At 36.9% G+C, this 26,720-nt stretch overlaps 1 protein-coding gene across 4 annotated transcripts; it reads right to left on the bottom strand.

Moving 5' to 3' along the window:
* Positions 1-404: 404 nt before the first annotated feature.
* Positions 405-26,658, bottom strand: LOC134755066 (prostatic acid phosphatase-like). Of its 4 annotated transcripts, none has more exons than XM_063691542.1 (8): positions 26,364-26,658; positions 21,926-22,019; positions 21,554-21,752; positions 20,088-20,243; positions 13,452-13,693; positions 12,817-13,004; positions 8,847-8,941; positions 405-564 (listed from the first exon to the last, which is right to left on the bottom strand). In XM_063691542.1, the coding sequence occupies exons 1-8, from the start codon at positions 26,601-26,603 to the stop codon at positions 501-503; spliced, it is 1,278 nt and encodes a 425-aa protein (XP_063547612.1). In that variant the 5' UTR covers positions 26,604-26,658; the 3' UTR covers positions 405-500. The 4 variants fall into 4 exon arrangements, with proteins under 4 accessions (XP_063547612.1, XP_063547613.1, XP_063547616.1 ...); XM_063691543.1 differs by having other exon boundaries at positions 12,823-13,004; positions 26,364-26,657; XM_063691546.1 differs by having other exon boundaries at positions 12,910-13,004; positions 26,364-26,655.
* Between the last annotated feature and the right edge of the window lie 62 nt (positions 26,659-26,720).

Here is a 26,720-nt window from a genome sequence, read left to right as displayed (position 1 = left end):
AAAAACACTGCCAATGATTAATACAGCATGTTTCTTTTTGTTGTCGATCATTGGAATTAATTTTTGTTTGATTTTTTTTTATCTTGTTCTAATTAAAAAAATATTAATGTTAGAGCATTCCTGAGAAGTAACCCTAGGTGGGATTTCAGGGTTTGTCCAATGGCTAAGGTCAACCTGTATATAACTCGTTTTCATAATTCTACAATATACAAAAGTCAAGACACAAGTTCACGCCTAATGAACTTTTATATTCAACAATCCCAACACCTAAGTAGGTACGTACCAAACCCCGCTGCCAAACATACATAGCACTTGGCATAATATAAGACGGAGGTAGAGAAAAAAAAACAACTTTTTAATATTAGTTATTTACCTATACCAATTGATTCTACTCTCGATGCAAAACAAAATGCTTTCAGGAATTCCAGGATTTAAATAATTGATTTTAGTTATACAGTTTTTGACATTTTAGTGCCTTTTGGCAAAGGTATATTAGCTATCTAGGCCTCAATAATTTTCTGGCACTTGTTATCAGCACTCACGTTTGAATAACTTAAATGCCTCCTGAAACAAAAACCACACTTTATTTTTATGATAACATTAGCACACTACACATTCTTATTAAATTAGGAGATTGTAAAACAGTAGGGCCTACTTTATTTTTACCGTAATAGTTTACAGCAACAATTGTTTTAAATGACTTAAATTTATATAAACACAGCCATACTTTAGGTACATTCATACCCGTAACCCGTCCCCCTTACGTTGCTTATATTTTATCACATTTTGATTATGAATTAGTCACATAAGTAACTAGGCTTCATTCTCGGAAATGATAATATTTGTCTCTAACGTAATCATTTACGACAATATGTATGGGTAATATTAATGAATTATAATGGATTTATTATCAAAAATATGTATTATTTACCCGATTGCGTCAGAAGGAGAGTAATGTTTTTCGAGTGTATGTATGTATGTCCATTTCTTTGTCACACCCTACAGCCCAAACGGCTGGACGGTTTTTGACATATGAGGTGTCGTTGAATACGTCAGAATTATGGTAGTGACATAGGCTATAAAATTTTTGAAATTGGCGCGCGCGGAAAAGGGGGGGGGGGGGCTTACCATAGCAATATGGGTATCAAACGAAAGCTAGTGAACAGACCATTTCAAAAATATGTACCTAACTAAAACTAAATAGTCTGAAATAATTTTTTTATTATAAAAACAAAAAACCTGGCTGCTTAAAAACAATAACACAGAAACAGAAAGATCTACCAAGCTGTTTTTCCCTTTTCAGTTCATCTTTAGTGTTCCGTACCCAAAGGGTAAAAACGGGACCCTATTATAATATTATAGTTCGTAGTTTTCAAACAGTCCCCTTTCGGCTTATCCTTTGTCTATTGTTAAATGAAACCGCACGTGCTACTTACTAGCATAAAAAAATGGTATGGCCGTTTTAACCGGTTATTCAATTACCACTCTATGGAGATTGCAATAAGGTTTAAAATGAACTAATGGGAAAACATATTCCTTAGCTGTGTGGTCTTTGCGGTTACTGAGTGCCGGCAAGTCGAACGCTAAAGAACCAGTCTAAAATGTGTCATCGATATGCGTAACAAAGGCGCGTTATCGGAGAGCGCACTTACACTGGTTTTTTTAGCGTTGGACTAGCCCGCGCTCGCCACGATGCACGAACCAGGTAAGAGACAGGGTCGGATTGCGATTAAAACATTTTGATGGACTGCCGTGTCAGACGTATCTCTGCTATCTTTAGATAGCAGAGATACGCCTAACCAGTGCAAAATGAAACTAGACACTATGCTTTATATAATACTTAAACAAAATTTCAAAAAATGTCTTTAGTTACTGAGATATTTCATGTTTTGAGATAGACGTTTTCGAATTTTTGGACATTGAGTTATGCGTATCTCTTCTAACTCAAGTTAGAATAATTATGCGTAACTCTTCGCAGTTTTTTTACGGCAAACTGGATATCTACTATCTCGAGTTATCATAGTTTCGCGTAACCACAGGCAGGTAATACGGCAATAGGCGGCTCGCGGTGAGGCGGGGCGCAGAGGGAGCGGCTCGTCGCTCCTTGCCACGTGTATTTGTTTATTTGTGTCGTTTTCAAGCAAAAGGTACCACATTGTCGCTTATCATAAGGACATTCTGACAGGTTTTTTCGTATAAAGATACAAGCAATTTTCGTCCTTATGGTAAGCGATAATGTGGTACCTTTTGATTGAAAACGTCACATTTACATTTCATTACGTACGTAATATTGACCCGGTTAAGTTAGCGTTCCGGTGTTTTTTTATGTTGTTTGTTCAAAATATGATAAATTAGTCTTTGAAATGAGTTTTTTACGAAGTAAAGCCTTGTTACGAATGTGTAGTGATAGAAATGTGGTAGAAAACAAAGGTTGTGCGACTAATTATCTTAGCTAATCTCACTTTGTAATCATTGCTGAAAACCCTGTGAAAAACTAAACTATTTCGTTTTTTTAAAAATCTTAAGATAACCTACATAGGTACTGAACTGTTTATCGTCGTCCGCTGTCTGTCATGAACTAGTCGTCAACTGGTCTTGTGATTGTCATGTCTAATTTTGAATTTAAATGTCGGTCGTTCCAAATGTTCCAATATTCCAAATATGTATGTCAGTCAGCCAGTCAGTCAGTCGGTCTATGTCAGGTCGCCACGGAGGTTAGAAGCCCCGACAGGTACCTACTTACAAAAATCTTAACGTAAATAAAAAATAAAAAATGACAAACACAAAATTAATTGAAATAACTGACAATATAATATAAGTAATGCACGAGTACTATCTTGTTACATACTTCTGTAGTAGTTTCTTTCTTCTGTAGAAGATAACTAATAAATGCATAAAAAGTAAGTAAAGTTATGAACATAATTTATAAAACATATTTTTTACTCTTCTTTTTATTTTTATTACTAAAAGCAAGAAAAAGTTTCAAACAGTGTCAGTAGAGGCAAAATATTAGTTTAAACATATATTTGGATCGCTGGAGTGTCTTATTTTGAAATACATAGAAACGTATAGTTAATGATTCTGATTCTGAATAAATTTTTTGGAGTAACTGACCTTAATATTTTTACTATATATCTTCTAATACCCACAATAAATTTACACCAAACCTGAACCAAAACCTGAGTTCCACTAGGTACAGCCGGGGTTCATCATCAGCTCTATCTTGGGTACTGCTCTCCCAAGTGCTCATCAAGGCGTGTCGGATGACCAAAACAGCGTTTGCCTACGTTGCACCAAACCTGAGTTCCACTAGGTACTACCAGGGTTCAGCATCAGCTTTATCTTGGGTACTGCTCTCCCAAGTGCTCATTAAGACGTGTTGGATGACCAAAACAGCGTGTGCCTATGTTACACCAAACCTGAGTTCCACTAGGTACAGCCGGGGTTCAGCATCAACTCTATCTTGGGTACTGCTCTCCCAAGTGCTCATCAAGGCGTGTCGGATGACCAAAACAGCGTTTGCCTACGTTGCACCAAACCTAAGTTCCACTATTAGGTACAGCTCTCCCAAGTGCTCATCAAGGCGTGTTGGATGACCAAAAACAGCGTTTGCCTATGTTACACCAAACCTGAGTTCCAATAGGTACAGCCGGCGTTCAGCATCAGCTCTATCTTGGGTACTGCTCTCCCAAGTGCTCATCAAGGCGTGTCGGATGACCAAAACAGCGTTTGCCTACGTTGCACCAAACCTGAGTTCCACTAGGTACAGCCAGGGTTCAGCATCAGCTCTATCTTAGGTACTGCTCTCCCAGTTGCTCATTAAGACGTGTTAGATGACCAAAACAGCGTGTGCCTATGTTACACCAAACCTGAGTTCCACTAGGTACAGCCGGGGTTCAGCATCAGCTCTATCTTGGGTACTGCTCTCTCCTAAGTGCTCATCAAGGCGTGTCGGATGACCAAAACAGCGTTTGTCTACGTTGCACCAAACCTGAGTTCCACTAGGTACAGCCAGGGTTCAGCATCAGCTTTATCTTGGGTACTGCTCCCCCAACTACTCATTAAGACGTGTTGGATGACCAAAACAGCGTGTGCCTATGTTGCACCAAACCTGAGTTCCACTAGGTACAGCCAGGGTTCAGCATCAGCTCAGATCTATGTATACTAAAACCTTCTCCAAAATGTAACAAACATTTTTCTAAATACCGCATCAAACTCGGTTCAGCCAAACGCGAGATAATCTCGGACAAACATACGGGTCAAACTGAGAACCTTTTTTTTAAGGCGGTTAATAATTTTGGAGTATCTGACCTTATGCCGTTAATTCCGCCTTTTACACTTACTGGGATTAAATATTAAATAAAGTACATACAAACAAACAAACAAACACACACACACACACACACACACACATGCAAACGCTTTTAAACATAAGGCTCTTTCCACCATACGATTGATCTACTTTATAACCCATGATGTAAGGACTGATGGAAATCGGGCTCCTTGTATGTAATGTGAGTTAGCACAATATAAAATGGATTATCTTGTGTAGTCTGGTTACGCGTTTTACTAGGAGCACTAATACAACGAACTCTTACAACTTAAGATAAAAGAACTACGCCTGACCACCTCAATATTCCCCATGCCCTGGTTACACGTTTTACTAGAAGTTGATACAATGTAGTCTTCTAACTTTAGATAAACGAAAACCGCAATAAGCCCGCGAGCCGTGGCCACGCGAAATAGTATGAGCGCTCATACAACGAACTCGTCTAACTTTAAGTTAGCATAGTTACGCGCAACCACCAAATGTATGAAACAGTGGTTACGCCAAACTATGTTTATGCGTTTATTTCAAAAACTATGTACTTTTACAAAAAAAAAGTAAAGAAATATTATTCTTCACGTCTATTGAAACACAAAACACATATTAAAAATGACTTAACTCAATAAACTCACGAAATATATGAGTTTATTAGTTTTCACGCTCACCAAAAACTTTAAAGTCGATTTACTCAAAACTATGTTTTTTGAGATAGCAGAGATACGTCTGACACGGCAGTGGATTCATGACAAGTATGTATTTACATATTTAAAACAAACAATAATAACATTTTTTTACTAATCAGTTAAATAATAACATTAGATAATAATCCGTTTTACAAATAATCAACTATTAAAATATTCCTCTCTAATGTTACAGACTAAAAACTAAAACTATATTTAACAAAATGAATACATATATGCCCTTTTTAAACAATATCGGCTTTTTTACAATATATAGGTATTACAGACAAATTTTTAATAAACTAAAATAACGTTTTTTTATACAATGTAAATAATAAACAACCAGCCAAACAGTAATGAGTTATACATACATACAATATAAATTACTAACTAAAAATATAAATAAACATGCATTGGTACAATATAAATAAAGATGTAGATATATTCAATTAATAAATAACAAAAATCACGACTACTTTTTTTAACTAGTTTCTTCATCTTCGGAATCTTCTGTCACATTCATTATGACAGAGGGGTGCCCATAATCTCGTTTCATTTTCTTTTCAATCTCTACAACATGCCTGCAGCAATTTTTCCATTGGCCACTAGTGCTGTTGACGATGTCTCTGATGTGTTTTAGCACCGCCTCGCTAAATTTGGGATCAGTGTTTCTTTTCCTGACACTTGTTTTCAGATTACCCCACATTAATTCTATGGGGTTAAGTGTGCAGTAATATGGGGGTAATCTTAGCACTTTACAATTATTTTCTTTCGCCATTTCGTCTACATAATAAACTTTTTCGAAATTATGTTTCTTCAAAATACCTAGTCGGCTCATAAGTTCTGTCACTGGCCTTTAAAATTTAAATTTGGAACTCCTAAAACAAAAACCGTTCTGCATTTAAATTTCGAATCTTTATTAAATATTTGAGTAGTATAATTTTGCAATTTTCTGTTTTCTTCAACATGGAGTGGACGCTTAAAGATAGCCTTACCGCAATAATTGCACTATATCGTTGTGGTCACTCGCCGACTAAAATTTTTAAGCTACTTGAAAATTTAAAATTCTCTCTAAGATTTGTGTATCGTACCATAGAAAGATACAGTGAGGTCTCTAGTTTAAATGACAAGAAAAGAAGCGGTCGTCCGCGTACAGCTAGGACTCCAGCGGTTGTACAAGCAAATAGGGCACGCATTGCCAGAAATCCCGCTAGGAAACAAAAAGTTATGGCCCTCCAGATGGGTTTGAGCAAAAACACGGTGAAAAGAGTGCTTAATCAAGACCTGAGACTTCGTGCTTATAAACGAAAAACTGGCCATCTTCTCAATGGTCGGCTTAAAGCTTTAAGGCTTAAAAGATCTAAAGCTTTATTGAAGAAGTACGCTAAAAATAAGCACCGTTGTATACTGTTTTCGGACGAGAAAATTTTTGACATAGAAGAAAACTGTAATAAACAAAATGATAGAGTGTACGCTCGCAATAGTAAAGAAGCGTCTAATAGCATTCCCCGTATTCAAAGAGGTCATCACCCTTCATCTGTGATGGTTTGGCTGGGAGTTTCTTATGCGGGCGTCACTAGTATGCATTTTTGTGAGAAAGGAGTAAAAACTAGTGCCAAAGTGTACCAAGACACGGTGTTGACTAATATTGTGAAACCACTATCCCATACGATGTTTCTAAACCAGCATTGGGTTTTCCAGCAGGACTCTGCTCCAGCCCATAAGGCAAAGTCTACACAAGCCTGGCTCGCCTCCAATAAAATCGACTTTATACGGCATGAAGATTGGCCCTCCTCTAGCCCAGATCTTAATCCTTTAGACTATAAAATATGGCAGTATTTAGAGGAAAAGGTGTGCTCAAAACCTCATGCAAATCTAGACTCGCTGAAAAAATCTCTTGCTACGGCAGTGGCCAATATCGACATGAAAGTGGTGCGTGAATCCATTGACGACTGGCCACGAAGACTTCAAGCCTGTGTAGATAATTATGGCGGTCATTTTGAATAAATGTTATACATTTAGATTCTCTAGTTTATAAGCTTTCAAACGCTGTACAAATTATACGGAATAAACTTAAACTTTTGATTTTATTTGATACTATGTATATGACAGAACTTATGAGCCGACTAGGTAGTTAATAATTCTTTTTTAGTGGCTTTAGCAGGGTAACTAGCATCAAATTCAAACCACAAAAATAATAATTGGGATCTTGAAATGATAGTAGACGAAATGGCGAAAGAAAATAATTGTAAAGTGCTAAGATTACCCCCATATTACTGCACACTTAACCCCATAGAATTAATGTGGGGTAATCTGAAAACAAGTGTCAGGAAAAGAAACACTGATCCCAAATTTAGCGAGGCGGTGCTAAAACACATCAGAGACATCGTCAACAGCACTAGTGGCCAATGGAAAAATTGCTGCAGGCATGTTGTAGAGATTGAAAAGAAAATGAAACGAGGTTATGGGCACCCCTCTGTCATAATGAATGTGACAGAAGATTCCGAAGATGAAGAAACTAGTTAAAAAAAGTAGTCGTGATTTTTGTTATTTATTAATTGAATATATCTACATCTTTATTTATATTGTACCAATGCATGTTTATTTATATTTTTAGTTAGTAATTTATATTGTATGTATGTATAACTCATTACTGTTTGGCTGGTTGTTTATTATTTACATTGTATAAAAAAACGTTATTTTAGTTTATTAAAAATTTGTCTGTAATACATATATATTGTAAAAAAGCCGATATTGTTTAAAAAGGGCATATATGTATTCATTTTGTTAAATATAGTTTTAGTTTTTAGTCTGTAACATTAGAGAGGAATATTTTAATAGTTGATTATTTGTAAAACGGATTATTATCTAATGTTATTATTTAACTGATTAGTAAAAAAATGTTATTATTGTTTGTTTTAAATATGTAAATACATACTTGTCATGAATCCATCAAAATGTTTTAATCGCAATCCGACCCTGTCTCTTACCTGGTTCGTGCATCGTGGCGAGCGCGGGCTAGTCCAACGCTAAAAAAAACCAGTGTAAGTGCGCTCTCCGATAACGCGCCTTTGTTACGCATATCGATGACACATTTTAGACTGGTTCTTTAGCGTTCGACTTGCCGGCACTCAGTAACCGCAAAGACCACACAGCTAAGGAATATGTTTTCCCATTAGTTCATTTTAAACCTTATTGCAATCTCCATAGAGTGGTAATTGAATAACCGGTTAAAACGGCCATACCATTTTTTTATGCTAGTAAGTAGCACGTGCGGTTTCATTTAACAATAGACAAAGGATAAGCCGAAAGGGGACTGTTTGAAAACTACGAACCATACTAAGACTTGTCCGTCCGTCTGTCTGTTCGTCTGTCACCAGGCTGTATCTCATGAACCGTGATAGCTAGACAGTTGAAATTTTCACAGATGATGTATTTCTGTTGCCGCTATAACAACAAATAATAAAAACAGAATAAAATGAATAATTAAGTGGGGCTCCCATACAGCAAACGTGATTTTTTGCCGTTTTTAGGGTTCCGTACCTCAAAAGGAAAAAACGGAACCCTTATAGGATCACTCGTGCGTCTGTCTGTCTGTCTGCCCGTCTGTCACAGCCTATTTTCTATTTTCCGCCCGCACGCGCAACTCAGACAGTGGATGCGTTCGCCAAAGGACACACACACGACAAAGTGCCAACATAGCGATAAACGTCATCGTCATAGAAGTTTTACTTCAATCGCGCGTAAAGTTTACACGCACACACTTTTTTTATATTTAATAGACATTATATTATATGTACTTATTAACAATTTAAAGTAGCTTTATTATTCACACTTACTTAAACTTAGGCTGGGCGAGAATTTTGTGCGTCCAAAGCAACGCCGCTAGGCATCCGAAGCTGAACATTACCGTTATGCCGATCACGGGGCTAAACTGGAATTCAAAAGAAACAAATTATTAGTATAAAATCCATCATAATAATATTAGGTAGTCATTATAATAGTATACTAATGTTTCGCTATGACTTTGAACAATGGTATTTCGGACATTTGGGAGGCGTGCGCGGACATTTAATTGAAGGCGGATTCCCTTGCCCTATCACGGGACGCACGCAGAGGCAGCAGTCGCCAGGACTTCAGAGTTGGTGGAATCTAAAATGTGCTAGGCTAATTGGGTGACAGTAATGGTCAAAATACTGGACTAGGGGTAAAAACCGGATCATCATCATCATCATGTCAGCCGATAGACGTCCACTGCTGGACATAGGCCTCCCCCAAGGCTCGCCACTCCGACCGATCCTGTGCCGCTCGCATCCACCGAATTACCGCGACCTCCACCAGGTCGTCGCTCGGTTTGTAATTTGTAAACCACTTTTGTACCCATATTAATTAGTATAATATACTCCAATAAAAAAACCGGACCTAATATTGAAAACCGTATCCAATATTATTAATTTACGGTATTTCCGGAAAACGATGACCGGTCCTCACAAGATGGGTCAGCTCAAGGCTCCTATGCCTAGGCAAATATCTGGCCCCGAGACTGCAGAGAGGTTCCATTGGACTTTAAACATATAGCCAACTTGCCACTTTTGTACCCATATTCATTAGTATAATATACTCCAATAAAATTCCCGAGTCATGGCGATGTAGTTTTTTAGTACCGTACTATAAAAACAAAGGTGACGTTAGTGACTGCGGAAATTACAGGGGTATCAAGCTCACATCCCATACGCTTAAAATCTGGGTACCCATCCTCAATAACCGCCTTAGCCGACTGATATCCAAATCCGAAAATCAATACGGTTTCACTCCAGGAAGATCCACGACTGATGCGATACAAACTGTAAGAATCCTCATGGAAAAGCACCGTGCCAGCAAACAGGACCTTCACATCGTGTTCATAGACCTCGAGAAGGCTTTTGACAGAATACCGCGTAGATTAGTATGGCAAGCTATGAGGGCTCAAGAAATACCAGAACACTACATCTATCTGGTGCAAGATATGACCGCATCAGTACACAAGTGAGAAGTGTGGCTGGAGTTAGTAAGCCGTTTGAAGTCAAAGTTGGAGTGCATCAAGGCTCGGCTCTAAGCCCACTCCTATTCAACCTGTCAATGGACTACCTCACCAAGCACATCCAATCAGCTCTCCCATGGTGCTTACTATACGCTGACGATATAGCTATAGCCGATAAGTGCGGAAAGAACCTGCAGAACACCTTGCAGGACTGGGCACAAGCGCTAGAGAATAATGGCCTCCGCATTAGCAGAAACAAAACAGAGTACCTGCATTGCAAATTTCAAGACGGACCATCATCTGATATAGCCATATCAATTGACGGACAGCCATTACCGAAGGTACATCAATTTAAGTATCTGGGATCGATGCTAAGCGCTGATGCCAACATCGATGCGGACGCTACCCATAGGACAAATGCAGCCTGGCTAAAATGGAGAACCCTTACGGGTGTGTTATATGATGCCAAAATGCCGATTCAGTGAAGGGTAAAGTCTACAAAACGGCAGTAAGACCAGCCATGATGTACGGTACCGAGTGCTGGGCCGTCAAAAAGCAGCACGTACAAAAGATGCACACGACTGAAATGAAAATGCTACGGTGGGCAGCCGGAGTAAGAAGATTGGACAGAGTGCGGAATGAATATATCCGAGACTCTTTTAAAGTTGCTCCTATCGTGGATAAGATGGTGGCAAGTCGTATGCGATGGTCATTCCTTATAGTCCATTGAAATGGTACATTTTGCCTTGCATGAAATCGGGCAGTTCTGTTCTTGTTTTTATGTTGTATGTGATGAAGTGGTTATGGCAAATCAGAGTTTTCGACCTCGGAAACCCGACGGGTGATTGTCAAATTTTTGAAAAACCTCAACATTTTCTGACTTTTTTTAGTTTTTGCCAATTTTTACCAACAAGGACTTATTTTACGGCAAATGTCACTATGAACTGTCAATTAAAGAAGACTAAATTCTTAACAAAGTATGTTAAAGTGAGAAGGCGATAAACCGAATAGTTTGTAAGATACAGTTGTTCAAAAAGTTACAAAATGTCCAATATAATTTTATTACACTTTTTTTTTTGTTTCTGCCAAGTTTTACCAACAAGCACATATTTTACGGCAAATGTCACTATGAACACTTTAAAGAAGACTAAATTATCAACAAAACGTGACCAATTTGGTCTATTAAGACTTCATAGTTCTTTAGATACAGCTGTTCCAAGTTGCTGAGGTGAGTAAACAAAATAATAGAAGGGTTGTACATTTTGCCTTGCATCAATCGGGTAGTTCTGATTTTTTTGTATGTTCTATGCGATGAAGTGGTTATGGCAAATCCAAGTTCATCACCTGGGAAACCCTCCGGTTATTGTCAAATAAAAAAAACATAAATTCTCACTTTTTTCAGTTTCTGCCATTTTTTTACCAACAAGGACCTATTTTACGGCAAATGTCACTATGAACACTTTAAAGAAGACTAAATTATCAACAAAGTATGTTAAAGTGAGAAGGCAATACACCGAATAGTTTGTAAGATACAGTTGTTAAAAAAATTCAAAAAAAAATTTTTTATACGTTTTTTTAAGTTTCGTCAATGTGGTACATACAAAGGGACGAAATGATGCTTGGCGCCTTTAAACAATCTACTTTATATATATATATACACGAGGAAACTAAAAAGACAAGGCAAATTTGCATAATCTGCAGTACTAAATTAAAGTAATAGATGTATGGCCATGATTTTTTCCTTAGAACTTTCAATCGGAGACTTATCCATAGCGAAAAGTACTTATTAAATTGCAATAAGATATACAGTGGTACTACTACACGAAATTAATGACTAGCTTAAATCTAAAATAGGCCCTTGAGGCATTGTACCAAGGATATACCATTGCAATATTTATAAAAAAACACATATTTTAGGAAATTGCAGTAATTATAAAATCATTTGTTAATGAAAATCAGCGGGATTGCCTCTTACTTTTTCATTTTTAGGGTTCCTTACCTCAAAAGGAAAAAACGGAACCCTTATAGGATCACTCGTGCGTCTGTCTGCCTGTCTGTCCGTCTGTCACAGCCTATTTTCTATTTTCCGCCCGCACGCGCAACTCAGACAGTGGATGCGTTCGCCAAAGGACAAGGAGCCCTTAAATGTTCCTGGGGTGTACAGGATTCCGTGCTCCTGTGGGAAGTATTATATTGGGGAGACCGGCAGGAACATTTCGACGAGACTTTCTGAGCACATACGCAGTATGAAAAACCGGGACGGCCAAAGCTCCGCAGTGACAGAACACGTACTGGATTTGGACGCGACGTACTATATTAGGTTTGATAGGGTAACCGTTCTGGCGCGAGAAAAGTTCTTCGTTCAACGAAAAATACGGGAAGCTAGTGAGATCAGTCGTTATCCGAATTTCAATCGTGACAGTGGTTGGTCGGTGCCGCCTTGTTGGAAAACGGTTTTGGGTACTGCGTCGGTGGTCAGTGTGGACCGGCCTTTAGCAAGTGACTCAGTAAGTGTTGTGTGCGATCCGACATTTGACAAACGCAATACGGAGGGTAGAGCCATCCTCGCAACGGTGACGTCGCCGGCACCGCCGACGCCGTCTGTCGTGAGCGGCCGGGCGAGTCGGGCTTTGGCCCGCAGTACACGCCGCGCCCTCGACCAGTGAAGACGTGTCGTGTCTCCGTGAAGACGGTCCTCGTAAATTGGACCGAAATATGTCGAGCTATTCGACTTAATAATACGTGAGTGACCCGGTTTAAAATTATCTAAAATACATATACTTGGATACCAATACCTCATTAACCTGGTTAGCACACTCGAAGTCCCAATTAATGTTTAGTAATTTTTCATAGAGAGTTACAAATCTGCTGAAGTTGCAAACTTCTCCACAGTATGGTATTTTCAGTACGTGCGGTTCTTCAATGTCAGTGAAATTCCTGTATGAGATTCTGATGAAATGCTGGTATGTGTTATTAGCTGCAAAGAAACGGAATAGGCAGTTAGAAAATTATAGTAAGTGAGAAAAAAAAACTTTTCTATAAGACGATCTTCGTGGCAGAGTGTACTTGTAGTCCATCATTGTATTGTTTTCGTAGGTTGTTACGTTTTTATAAGAATTTCCGCGAGGTAGTAAAAAAGCCGATTTTCATGATAGTTTTATTTTACTTCCAATATTATTTAAGTAAGAGTTAATTTTGAATCAATGTCAAGTTATGCAGAAGAATTTAAAAAAATGATCCAATATAATTGATCTGTAGTTATAGTTCTCCCCGAATTTTCATTTTCCTATTGACTGCTATTATATTGCACACAACTGTATCTACTTTCGCAAGCCCAATTTTTCACATAAGATTTGACGCACGCCACAATCACACAAGCATATACTGCGTACCACTCGCGAACTAATGTTACTTCGTTGCTTACAATATAAAAGCTCCATGAGAATAGTAGATGTGTACACAGGGCACTTTCCATCGAACATGCCCAGAGCATTGAGAACACTCGCAACGGTGTAATCGTGTCCACTGTATACTGCAAGTTTTACTGTCTTGGAGTAGCCCTTGGGATAGGTGAGAGAAGTGTTAGCCATGTTCATCACAATCTCCTGGATCAGCGGACCGACCTTCAGACGCGCTAACAGTGGAGTCATCGTCGGAATCCGGAAACTGAAGAATAACCAAATAAGTAAAATTATAGCTAGAAGCTCAAACTCGAAGGCTAAGTAAAGAATACTCTGAATGCAGTCGAATGAGAACGAGGTAGGTATATATTGATCAACCATGCACCTATCTGTATGTACCTATTTAATTTAGGTATGTATAATGACTATTGATATAAAATGGATATAAATTGATTAATGCATGTCAGATGCCAAGTAATAGGTATAATGTCAATTAGCACGGAAGGTTAAGCTGTTATAGTCTAACCCGTTCGTATAAAAATACCGCAAATCGATGGTGGTAAAACTTTTTTTGTATGGAATTTTTTTTTTTAATCCAAAACCTATCGTATGTGGTATCATACGAAAGGGCTTTTTGAGGCGATTCTAAAAATATATCACATCATTACATTTCGGCCATTTTTTTTTAATTAAAACAAAAAGAATTTTCGAAACATACCAAGTTTGGGCTCCTCCAGACACGATATGGCTGATTTTTTTGTACAATATACCACAAATGATACGTAATATCCTCATGTCCCCCCCCCCCCGAATTTTTTTTAGGAACTGCGGGTCAAAAAAATTGTTTCGACCTCTAGTATGCGTGTGCCAAACGGCTAACCTGTACATCGATTTGCGGTATTCCTTTGAAATTGGGGTCGAGCGGCTTCCGCTATTAGTGCTATACTGCTAATTGAAAGAAAGAAAGAAATTGAATAATTTACGAAAAACATACAAGGTGCAGGGGGATAATTTCGACTGCGGGACATTTCAACTACTTAATATAATAGGCACAAAAATAATTCAACAGTAATCTACAGCAACCAGTTCATGTATGATCAGTGATTTTGTAGTATTGGAATGGTACGAGTACTTCAAAACGACTATTCTTTTTCAGTTTTACATCTACCGGTGAACCATATAATTTGACATCACCTAATAATAATTAGTTGCCCGTTTATTTTTGTATTTAATACACTGACAATTATCTGATTCAATTCGGCTTATATGTATAAAAACTACTAAATTGACCTACTTTTATATTATACACATAGATTTAAGATTAGATCCTAAGTATGCATGTAATATTGGTATGCCCCCACGGGGTCCATGTGGAACTACCAAGAATTTGTAATACCTATAAAACCATGGTTGCAATAAATCAATATGAAATATGAACCCGAAGAGGACATTTAAGTTTTTTGTTTACAAATGTAGTCACTTTAAATAAAAATAATTCCTAATTTTAGATTTGTTATATTTTTTTTGTAATTCACCACCAGGAAAAAACTTTATTCAGTTTTTATTTATAATTTTTTTATTTATTAAAATAAATTGGGTGATTTCTTTTCATATGACACATTTCATATTAAAATCAGTGCACTTACTGCGGTTGAAGATTTCTTTTAAAGGATTTATTTGTAAGAACGTCCATAATTGAACTTAAATATTTCGTGAAGAATGAAAGGTATCGGTGTCGGGTTTTTTTGTAATACTTTTATATACTCAGTACTATATATATATTTATTGAACTATTCATGTTCCATAATATTTTTTTTTTTAAGAAATCAAGTAAAAACTATCAATCGAGTAAGAAAAAAAACTTAAGATGCCGTTTTTTGCCAAAAGGGTTCAGTATATGTTTTATGAGTACTTTTTTATAAGTAATGTATATAATGAGCTTTTATTTGAGATATTAAACATTGAAATCGGTCAAATAGTTAAGCTTGTAGAATTTTTTGAAATATATTTTGAAGAAATTTAGACTCACATTCAAACTTTCATATTTCGAGAAGTATGAGAGATATCGGTGACGAGTTTTTTTTTATAATACTTGTTATTTATTCAGTAATATATACATGCATTAAACTATTCATATTCCAAACAATTTTTTTGAGAAATCAAGTAAAAATTATCACTCGAGTAAAAAAACAAACTTAAAATTCCCGTTTTTATCAAAAGTATTGAGTATATATTCTCTGAGTATTTTTTTAAAAGTAATGTATATAATGCGCTTTCATCTGAGATATTAAACATTTAAATCGATTCATTGGTTTAGCTTGTAGAATTTTTTGAAATATTTTTAAAGAAGTGGCGCCATCTCTGTTCCTAAGGGGTGAAACTGCCGCTGCTGCGGGTCAAATCGCTCAGTTTGGTCCCTACTATCACTGTGCAGAGCGGCTTGCTTTTATCATGAAGTGCAGCATTTTGTTCATAACAAGTATGACTATACGACGAAATTCGTTGTGGGCACGTGCGAATATTCTATAAAAATAGTGGTGTTTAATGGGTCTTTACAAGCTTTTTAAAGGTGAGTCCCATATTTATAGTCTACTAGCTTTTGCCCGCGACTTCGTCTGCGTGGAATTAGTAATTTGGGTACCTTAATTCTTAAACAAATCTGCTTTTTAATCCATCCTTTTTCACCCCCAAATTGGTCCACACTATACATTTCCACCCCATTTTTTACACCCTTAAGGGATGATTTCGGGGATAAAAGTTATTCTGTATCATTTCCCACAGCTCGAAATATCCCCATACCAAGTTTCATCTAAATCGGTTCAGCGGTTATTGATTCCCCATACAAATTTCCACCCCCTTGAGGGGTGAGTTCTGGGATAAAAAGTATCCTATGTCCTTCCCCGTGAAGAGGTAACACACAGACAGACAGACAGACAGACAGACTTTCGCATTTATAATATTAGTATGGATGTTTGTCTGTCACTGAAACTAATGTAGCTTATGTTTTAATAGTAATTTGGCGACAGTTTAAATAAACCCGGTAAAATTGAGATGTCAGCTAATTTCGACTATTTGGTAGTTGAAATTACCCCTCCATATTTTGTATGAAAGTGAACAAACATTAGTTATGTACACGATTCGAGACTTTTATCGATGCAAATACCTCATAGTCATTTAAAAATACTGACCCTGTAAAGGATTTTATTTTTATTTTATTAATTTTAGTATGGATATCGTCGATTTTCTTAACTACTAGGTATTACAAAAGGCATAAGGTCCACGGTCCACCGATATATATATACCTAGTCGGCTCATAAGTTCTGTCACTGGCCTTTAAAATTTAAATTTGGAACTCCTAAAACAAAAACCGTTCTGCATTTTCAAACGCTGTACAAATTATACGGAATAAACTTAAACTTTTGATTTTATTTGATACTATGTATATGACAGAACTTATGAGCCGACTAGGTAGTTACAAGTGTGGGCGATGGTACATACAAAACAAATCTTGGTCTGTTAAATGTTGTTTTGACGATGTTTTTAGGGATCCGTGCCTCAAAAGGAAAAAACCTGCCAAGTGCGAGTCGGACTCTCGCACGACGGGTTCCATACCATTGCGTAAAAAACGGCAAAAAAGATCACGTTTGTTGTATGGGAGCCACACTTAAATATTAATTTGATTCTATTTATTAGTATTTGTTGTTATAGCGGCAACAAAAATACATCTGTGAAAATTTCAACTGTCTAGCTACAAATATACCCTGAGATACACCCTGGTGAGGAGACAGCCGGACAGACAGACAGACAGACGGACAGCAGTCTTAGTAATAGGGTCCCGTTTTTACCCTTTGGGTAAGGATCCATATAATATAATCCATATAAGTTTTTAAAATCATAATGTCACTTAAAAATAGTAGGAGCTCTGGATATGATGATATTACAACATATATTCTTAAGTTGATTGCCCCATGGATATGTCAGCCTATAGCTCATATTATAAACCTTTCGTTTGATCAAGCGGTTTTTCCCGAGCAGTTGAAGCTGTCCGTGGTGAAGCCCTTATTTAAAAAAGGAGACCGTAAGGATCCCAATAACTATAGGCCCATAACAATTGTTCCAGTTATTTCCAAAATAATTGAGAAAGCAATGTGTGAAAGGTTAACGGGATTTTTAGAAAAAAACGGTCTATTGCAGGCAGAACAATATGGCTTTAGAAGAGGACATTCAACTGAATTGGCTTGCTTTGATTTAGTTAAATATGTATCTGAAAGCCTGAACAGCAAAATACCAATATTGTCAATATTTTTAGACGTTTGACTGTGTTGAACACGACAAACTCCTTGCAAAGCTTGAATGCTATGGGATTAGAGGAGTTGCACTTGATTGGATAAAAAGCTACTTGTCACAAAGAAAACAATGTACTGAAGTAGTAAAAATAGAAAAAGTAGGTAAGAGTTTTGTTAAAGCCAAATATCGTTCAGATTTTCGTGAGGTACAACTAGGTGTTCCTCAAGGGAGCAACTTAGGTCCCCTATTGTTTTTAGTATACATCAATGATCTACCACGGGCAATCTCGCATAAGTGTATACTATTTGCAGATGACACAACTTATAAGGGGTGAGAAAGTTGATACATACGAGACTACCGTAAATAATGCATTGGTTGACATTAACAATTGGACATGTAAAAATAATTTAAATATCAATATGGCAAAGACATTTTTTATTCAATTCTACTCATATAATAGTATTCCAATTCAATTAAATATCAATTACAATAATTTATCTATATCAAAATGTGAAAATATTAAATTTTTAGGATTATTCATTGACCAGCATCTAAACTGGAAAGAACATGTAAATGCGGTGTGTAGTAGATTAGATAGGTTCGTCTTTGCATTAAGAAAATTAAGATATACTGTCAACTTTGAGGCAGCTGTCACAGCCTATCACGGCGTGGTATCGTCAGTGCTAAATTATGGGCTATTACTGTGGGGAAATTCGGTAGATGTCGAAAGAGCATTTCTATTGCAAAAAAAATGTGTCCGTGCAATAATGAGAGCCTGGGTAACTGATAGCTGCCGACCAGTATTTCAGAAATTAAAAATATTACCGCTGCCATGCATGTATATTAAAAAAGCATGTTTACTTGTAAAAAACCGTCCAGATTTGTTTAAAATGAGATCTGAATTCTTCTCAAGCCAGAGAACTCAATACCAAAATCTACTTTATCAACCCCGGTGCAACTTGGATATATATAAGAGGAATGCGTACAATATGTGCATAGTTCTATACAACAATTTGCCCAACAGTATAAAACAACTAAACGCTATGGAATACAAGAAAAAACTAAATAGTTTTCTGTTAGAGCACTGTTTCTATAGCGTTAAGGAATATTTGGAATGTAATTTGCAGTAGTACCTAAGAATTAATGGTTGACAAATGTATTTATTTAAGTTAAGTGTTCTTATTATTAATTAATCAATCAATTACTTATTATGAATTTTAATATTGGAATTTTAATCTATTAATTATACCATTAGATAACATTTTTTTTTTTTGAAAATTTGCATGTCGTTATGCGACTGAATACTGTACACCATATTTTAACAAAACAACATCTGTATTTTAGAATTAAGTATTCTTGCAAATAAAGAATCTTTATCTTTAATCAACCTTCTAAGTTAACGTAAGAAAAAGATACGCCGGTTACGCCGCAAAAAAACGTATACATATTATTTTGACACTCAAGGGAATCAAAATTGATAGGGTAAGTACGAGCCCCGATGCATATGTTTTCGTCTAGTCAGATCTTTTTTGAAGTTATCGCGTTTTTACAAAAATAATGTTTAAGTTTAAAAATCACTAACATTTAATGCTAATGCTAATGTAGTTTAATTTTATATGGTAATATTCTCCAATAACTTATTCCAAATACTAGAAATACCGTTTGTACCGAAAGAAAAACGATTTTTTATTTGACGGGTAGGAATATAACAGATGTGAAAAGGGCTATTACTAGGGAAAGCAACACGGCTCTACCAATGTACTGACAATTTTGTTTCGAGTCCATGCATGCAGCAGTGCTATAGGAGAGGACAATATGATTTGGAGAACGCTTTTGAAAAGTACATTTTTTTATCAATAAGAGTCTCATGCAATTTTATTATACGATCAAAATAAACTAGATTAAACATTACTATTAAAGTTCCCATTACTGGGTCATTTTATCTTCATGTGTAAAATTTATTAGAATAAACAAAATTGTTGCGTGGAACTAGACGAACTAATTTGCATCGGGGCTCGTACTTCCCGTTGACCTAGAACTATGAAATTTGTCAAGTAATATTGTCTTACACTACAAATATACCTGTATTGAAGAAACAGTAAACACTGAAAACTGTATATTTGTAAAAAAAAAAAATAGTTAAATATATATGGAACGCTTGGTGGGCGAGTCCGACTCGCACCTGGCCCGTTTTTTACGACCACGTCTATGTCTTTTGGTTGGCTTCGAGAGGAGGGCGCCGAGGGCGGTCAATATAACTTTATCGCTGGAACGAGCAACTAAAATATATAGATTCTATTTGCATGTGACTGTGACACGTTTTCATTTACAATTCAACAAGGGATAAGATGTCAAGGGATTATATTTCATACCTATAACAGGCCGGCTCTCTCATTTCGTCAGGGTACACGTTATGAGTCCAGTTTGGTAGTGTAAAGTTATACAATCTCTCAATATTCAAATTACTGTAGACAGTGAAGATATCGTAATAATCCTTAATCTTCTTGCCCGTGTATGCTGTCATATAACTGAAAAAAAAAAATGTTAACACATTTAGTGCCGGCGCGAGCTATGCGCTATACGAGCGTAGCCGGTAAAGGCGCCCACTGATTACCAGTCCGCTGGACGATATCGGCCTGTCAGTTGTTCGGCACTGTCACATTTTTGTTCTAACTGACAGGCTGATATCGTTCGGCGGACTTATAATCAATGGGCCCCTTTAAAAAAAACCGTATGTAGCGTAAAGCGCCTACGAACAGAGAACCCGCCTAGCATGTCGCTAGCAGTGAAAGTGTTAACGATAACAAAAATTAGGCACAAAAGCTAGGCATACAATATTCTATAAAAATGCAAAATTGTAGATAGTATATATTCAGTCTGTTTGGTAGCCGAAAATGGCTTTTGTCTATGGATAGGAAGGACACACCGCTCTTCGCATTTTGCCACAGCTTGACCACATAAGCGCGTTAATAGATCACCCTTCTCCCTTCTACTTGATTATAAAAACTGAGCACCTTGTGAAACCCTTCCAGACGGTTGCCCCGCGGCATTTTCCTTTTGGCCCTTAGGTTAATAAGCCTCTGGCTTGCACACTGTTGTATCCCTTAACCTTAATTTCATTTTTTTATAGGATTCTTGAAATTACCAACATGAGAAGATTAACTTTGTGCCAATTGCTTAATATTCTTTATTTTTAAAAAGGCTTCTGTACACTCGTGGTGATGGTGACGATGCCCGCCTCATAGGACAGTTCACGTGTGTATAGTAACTCTCAGACCTAAGTTATATTTTTTATAATGTGTAAACACTGTAAACATTTTCTCAGCACCTTCGATAGCAGTTGAGAAAGCAATAAGCTATTCAAGGATCATGCACTGTCCAAAATATTTCCTAAAATGTTTTTCCGCTCGACTTGGCCTCTAATGCATTTTATAAATATGTGGCGAACGCAGACGTAGTGCACACGTGCTTAATATCAGGGTTCGAAATTATCCAGATAATTGTAGTCTGATAATTTTCGCGATAATTATCCTAGGTATGGATGGTGCCTATATTTTTTTTAAATTCTTTAGTAAATTTTAAAATCTCGTCTTAGAATCTTCGTAAATTTTAGGTTATTATCAAATCGATAATTATCAGGCATAAAAATTACGATAATTATCAAGATAAATATCATTGATAATAATCCTTTCGAACTCTGCTTAATATAATGATGGATTAAAATGTCAGCTCTACCTTTGTCACCATCAGGCGGGCCGTATGCTTGTTTGCCACCGACGTGGTATAAAAAACATAGGAAATAATAAACTTAACATGCATGTTCACACTATAAACTCACTCCATCAGGTCTTGATATTTAGCTAGTCTTTCTTTATATTCCTTAGAATCTTTGTATTCTTCAAGAGCCTTGTCGTATGCAGCACATTTTCTTTCCATAGCTAGAACTTCATCCATTTTTTCAGGAATAGTATGGACCGGTATTGGCTGCCACATTAATTGATCATCCCAAACAGAATTTCCAACAGGAGGGTACATTCCTGAATATTTAAATATAGTGTTGGATGGAATACCTTAAGCTAAGGGAAATCGGAGATAATTGTTTTTAGCACTTGCAAATATTTAGTCATTTGCTAATTAATATATAGATTAGTGCTTGCTATATGAAATTACCATTTATGAATATGTAAATTTTAGGTTAACATTATGCTACCTGCTAAGTTAGCTTCTACGGACATCAATGTGCGATCTACATCAGTAGACCTCACTCTAACTTGAGTAGGATCAAATTTTGGAGACACCATTTTCTGTAACAGTTACACTAAAAATATTAACTTCACTCAGTGCAGAAGCATGGCCAAAAATATTAAATAACAGATGAAATACAAAAGTGATAATATGTGACACTGACATGTTCTACTGGCCAGGTAGCCTGGATGTCAACTTATAAATGTATAATAGTTTGAATATTATTTACCAAATATACAAACAGCTGTGTGCAATAATTATAATGGCAGTCAATAAGTTTGTTCCTTCAGAAGCGAACAAAATATATGTAAAAAAAAAATCGTTTCAACTCTATAGTGCCGGATATTGTTGGATAGGATAATAGGATCTATTACAGTTTTTTTTCATTCGAAAATAGTTCAAACAATCGTGAGCGGTTAGTTAAACCGTTTTTGAGGTATCGCTAAAAGTCTTTCCTTCTTATTTTCTTTAAAAGCCTGGCAACCCTTATTTGTGACCGGATTTTTGCAGGCAACCCTATACCGTTGTATTCGCAATAAAATTACCTATATATAATTCAAGCGTCAGACAGATGGGTGTAATTATCGATTTAAACTCACCTGTTTAAACACGGCAAATTCATAATAGTGACCGGAAAACCATAGGCAACCTAATTTATTCATGTTGTAGAAGTTGTATACTTTCCATTGGAACTTATTTCGTTCGTCAGACAAATCGGTGAAATTTGAAGAAAAAAAAATATTTTCAAAAATTTATTAAAAATAGCCTTGACAAAAATGACGTTCAGGCAGGAACATATTTTCTTTCATAAAATATAAGTTTCATCCGTCAGATGTATCGGTGAAGGTCGACCATATATAACGTATCTTAGACTAAATGTCACATGAATGTATTTAGTAACACGACTTTGTTCTTTTTTATAAACGTTTCTTATAATTTTACTACATTATTTTTACTTGCTTAAGACATCATGCAACGAATAGTACCTACGCAGCAGAGATTACGTAAGATTTCAGTTTAGATACGAACAAGTTGTTGTGTACACAATGTGATGATGATGATGATGCTGTCCCGACCGATTTCGGCCACAGTGACTGTGTGCTCTGGAGTAGGCAATGTAATAATGGAATAAATGTGGAATACTATGTCTGTATCTATGTCCGTACGGGCCAAATCTTGCAAGTTAACCCTTCAATGGGTAACGGCAACGGCAATATAATTATTTGCCGTCAGAGGCGTCAGACATTTTATTTTTTTCTCAAATAAAGCGTTGTTACTTAATATAAATTTTAGTTCGCATTGGAGCCTCGTACTAATCTACAGAAAAGAAGAGACGATAAAAGTTATTCCATCTCTTGTAAAATGTTAATTCTTTGGCCAGATCTTTCAATAATGCCTACCTACATTTGAACAAAATTCTTTGTTAATAAAATTTTCTTTGCTGGATTTACCTGATAGTCATAACACTCGTGTTCCAGAGAGTTATAAGTTTAAAGAAAGTTTTTTTTTTTACTAGCCTAATTTAGTGTCCCACTGCTGGGCAAAGGCCTCCCCTCGTTTCCTCCACTCGACCCTGCCGTTTGTAGTGTCCCGCCAATCCGGATAAAAGGCGTCCAAGTCGTCCCGCCATCTCCTTTTCGGCCTGCCTGCACCCCGGCCAGCACCATCTATGGTGTTCCGTGGGTCCCACTCGGTAACCCACCCTTTTGGCCCACCTTTCAGGGTGCATGCGGCAGAGTTTAAAGAAAAAAAACTGTTATTTGGTAGTTTAAAGAAATAAAGAAGGCAATATATTTGCCACTATCCACGAAGAGTCTGACGTTTATTAAGGCGGTTCCCTGAGCCAGAAGGCGAAAAATCTCCTTATATGGTCATGTTTTTCTAAGAGGCGTTGATATTCGTAGACGTGGAAAAAATATATGTAGTTCTTGACTATATTATCTTTAACATCATAGCTTCCGATACACGAATTATGACACTTCGCTCGATACAATTAATTCACACAGTAACCTCTAACTCGGGACTTTAAATCCTACTTTACTCGTTTATTTATTATGTGATACTATAAATAAAAAAAGAAGAAAAAACAATCTTAACTTAAATAGTAATTTCATAGCTTTCGAATTTCGATATTGTAAGGTAACGTTTTTAAAATTAATAAAAATCGACAATATTCGATCAAAATTGACACTTGGCGCGTATGATCTTTCCCGTTCTTTCTTACGAAATGTGACAGTGACAGCGGCAAACCGATGGAACGGCCTTAAATGAACGGGTAGCTTGGGCTATTACTAATTATCGATTTATATTTAGAACAATGACATAATTAAATGCTTCAAATTATTACATGCTTGCAACCTACCCTCTGCTTTCCTCGGATTAAGATACCTACTTGGAAATGATATAAAATATAATAATAAATAAATAAAAATATTATAAATAACCTAGTCTAAGACAAGAAATGAATAGAGAATAAATAACTATTTGGGGACAATCCCACACAGCTCAACCCAGCCCCAACCTATGCAAAGCTTGTAATATGGGTACTTCCTGTACTTCCCCTACCCCCAGCAAGCTGACATGCAACAAAGGTCTTGTCACTTCATGCCCTTGGCCGATAGCGGCAAACCGGGCAAACTGAGGCGGCAAATATATTGCAGTCTTGTCAAAAACGTCAGGGGACCTGTCAAAAACGTCATAACGGTGACTTCGCGCTCGCGTGTTTTTAACATGAATTTAGTGATGTAACCAGTGTATAGGCAGTAAAACATTACCAAATGGTTGGCGCCTATCTGAGGACGCAGTGATAGTGTTATCGTTACGTAGTTTGCAGTAAAAATTAAGTTTTCAGTGTGAAAAATATGTGCCTGACATTTACACTACACACAATATACACACCTACCCTCTTCTCTCAGTTCTCTCAGGACTAAATTTGTTTTTTTTTTTATTATTATTTGTGTGTTGCCAGTGTATTCGATAGCAAAAGTACTAGATATATATATAGTCCTCCTCATCGGTTTCGATGACGGCGACCTCAGCAATTATGGATTACGCCTATTATGGGCTCGAATGTGGCTGGCCAGGCCGAACTTGGTCTTAAAGACTCTATTTCAGGTGCTACAATAGAGTTGGCCAGACGCGTTATACGTATACGCGTACGAGGGCTTCGGTCTTTCTTTACGTTGTTGGCGTTTGACATCTAAGGTATTGAGGCGGTTTTCTTCAAATAATTTGATGCGGTTAAAGATGGTCGACCGCCAAGATGACCTGTCTGTAGCAAGCTCCTCCCAACGCTCAGTGAGAGTGAGAGAAGAGCCTGAACTCACGGCCTTAATGATCAACCACCTTTTCTTGAGCTTGTAGGTACAGTTGTGTGCAATAAAAGGTTACAGTTAATATTGAAACAATGTCAAGTAATGCAGAAGAATAATAAAAACCGGACAAGTGCGAGTCGGACTCGCCCACCGAGGGTTCCGTACTTTTTAGTATTTGTTGTTATAGCGGCAACAGAAATACATCATCTGTGAAAATTTCAACTGTCTAGCTATCAAGGTTGATGAGATACAGCCTGGTGACAGACAGACAGACAGCGGAGTCTTAGTAATAGGGTCCCGTTTTTACCCTTTGGGTACGGAACCCTAAAAAGATCCAATATAATTGATCTAAAGTTATAGTTTTCCCTAATTTTCATTTTCTTATTCACTGCTATTATATTGCACACAGCTCTATATGTATGCCATAGCACAGAATAACTAATAGTGCCATAGGTACTATTAAATAAATAATTTATAACATAGATGGATACTTGGTTATGCCAATAACATTGAGAATTCAGGAACTTGTCAAGCTCATTTGTATATTCAAATAAGCAATCTGATTTTAAACAGTAAATTATGACATAAAACATGAACAAGAAAGATTGAAATCAATTATCGAGTGTCTGTATGGAAATATTAAGCGTTAGGGAATTCAGACCAGCTCCCCAGAATTCAGACTGGCTTACTCTGAAGAAACGGACCACACACCTGCCTAGGCCAGCGGTCGGCAACAGGCGGCACGCAAGCCACGAACCTCTCACTTGCGGCCCGCTAGCCTCCCTGGCTATTTTGTATGTAATATTGACAAACGACAATGTCTGATATATCAGATAGTAACAAACAATAACCTAGTATGGCCCGCTTCAACTTTGTTAACATGTGGCCCTTGGCTGTCAAAAGGTTGCCAACCACTGATCTAGGCTAGTTAGCAAAATAGTAACAGCCTTCAGAACGTTTCTTTTAGTTGTTAGGAAAATTAGGTATAAGATGAAACATATCTAAATCAAATAAGGTAGGTTGACTATGCAGCAGCTTATTTTAGAAGATGTATAATTTGTAGACAAGTATGTTGTCACGATCACTTACCCCATACCTTTCCCTGAACCACTTGCCTAGTGCGTAGTGTTGCCGCTTGCCGGTGTTCGTCAGCTGGCCAAACTTGACCGGCCACAAGGATTCATTCCTGTATGGATCGGTAGGATACATGTCTACGGGGGTTCTGTCGCCATGTCTAAATATTACTGCCGCGTACTGCACAATCAATTCTGGCGGGTCATCGCACAGGGATACGCTCAGTAAGGTTAGAATAATTACGAATCCGATCATTTTAAAAACACGTATAAATTAACCCTCGAAAGCAGTTATTACAATTGCATGTTATTTATAACTAATAAAAACGGTTAAAGGAACTGTACGGTTCACCGTAGCAATATATCAATTAGT

The sequence above is a fragment of the Cydia strobilella genome, chromosome Z (genome assembly GCF_947568885.1).
Source record: "Cydia strobilella chromosome Z, ilCydStro3.1, whole genome shotgun sequence".
NCBI classification, from domain to species: Eukaryota; Metazoa; Arthropoda; class Insecta; order Lepidoptera; family Tortricidae; genus Cydia; species Cydia strobilella.
This window is presented reverse-complemented; position numbering and strand designations above follow the sequence as displayed.

Bases quoted from the DNA above. Each gene is read 5' to 3' on its own strand.
- LOC134755066 (XM_063691542.1), bottom strand. From the start codon at position 26,603: ATGATCGGATTCGTAATTATTCTAACCTTACTGAGCGTATCCCTGTGC. The intron at 13,005-13,451 runs GTAAGCAACGAA...GTTTCTTTGCAG, and splicing joins TCTCATGGAGCTTTTATATT to CTAATAACACATACCAGCAT. The intron at 8,942-12,816 runs GTATCCAAGTAT...TTTGAATTCCAG, and splicing joins ACCAGGTTAATGAGGTATTG to TTTAGCCCCGTGATCGGCAT.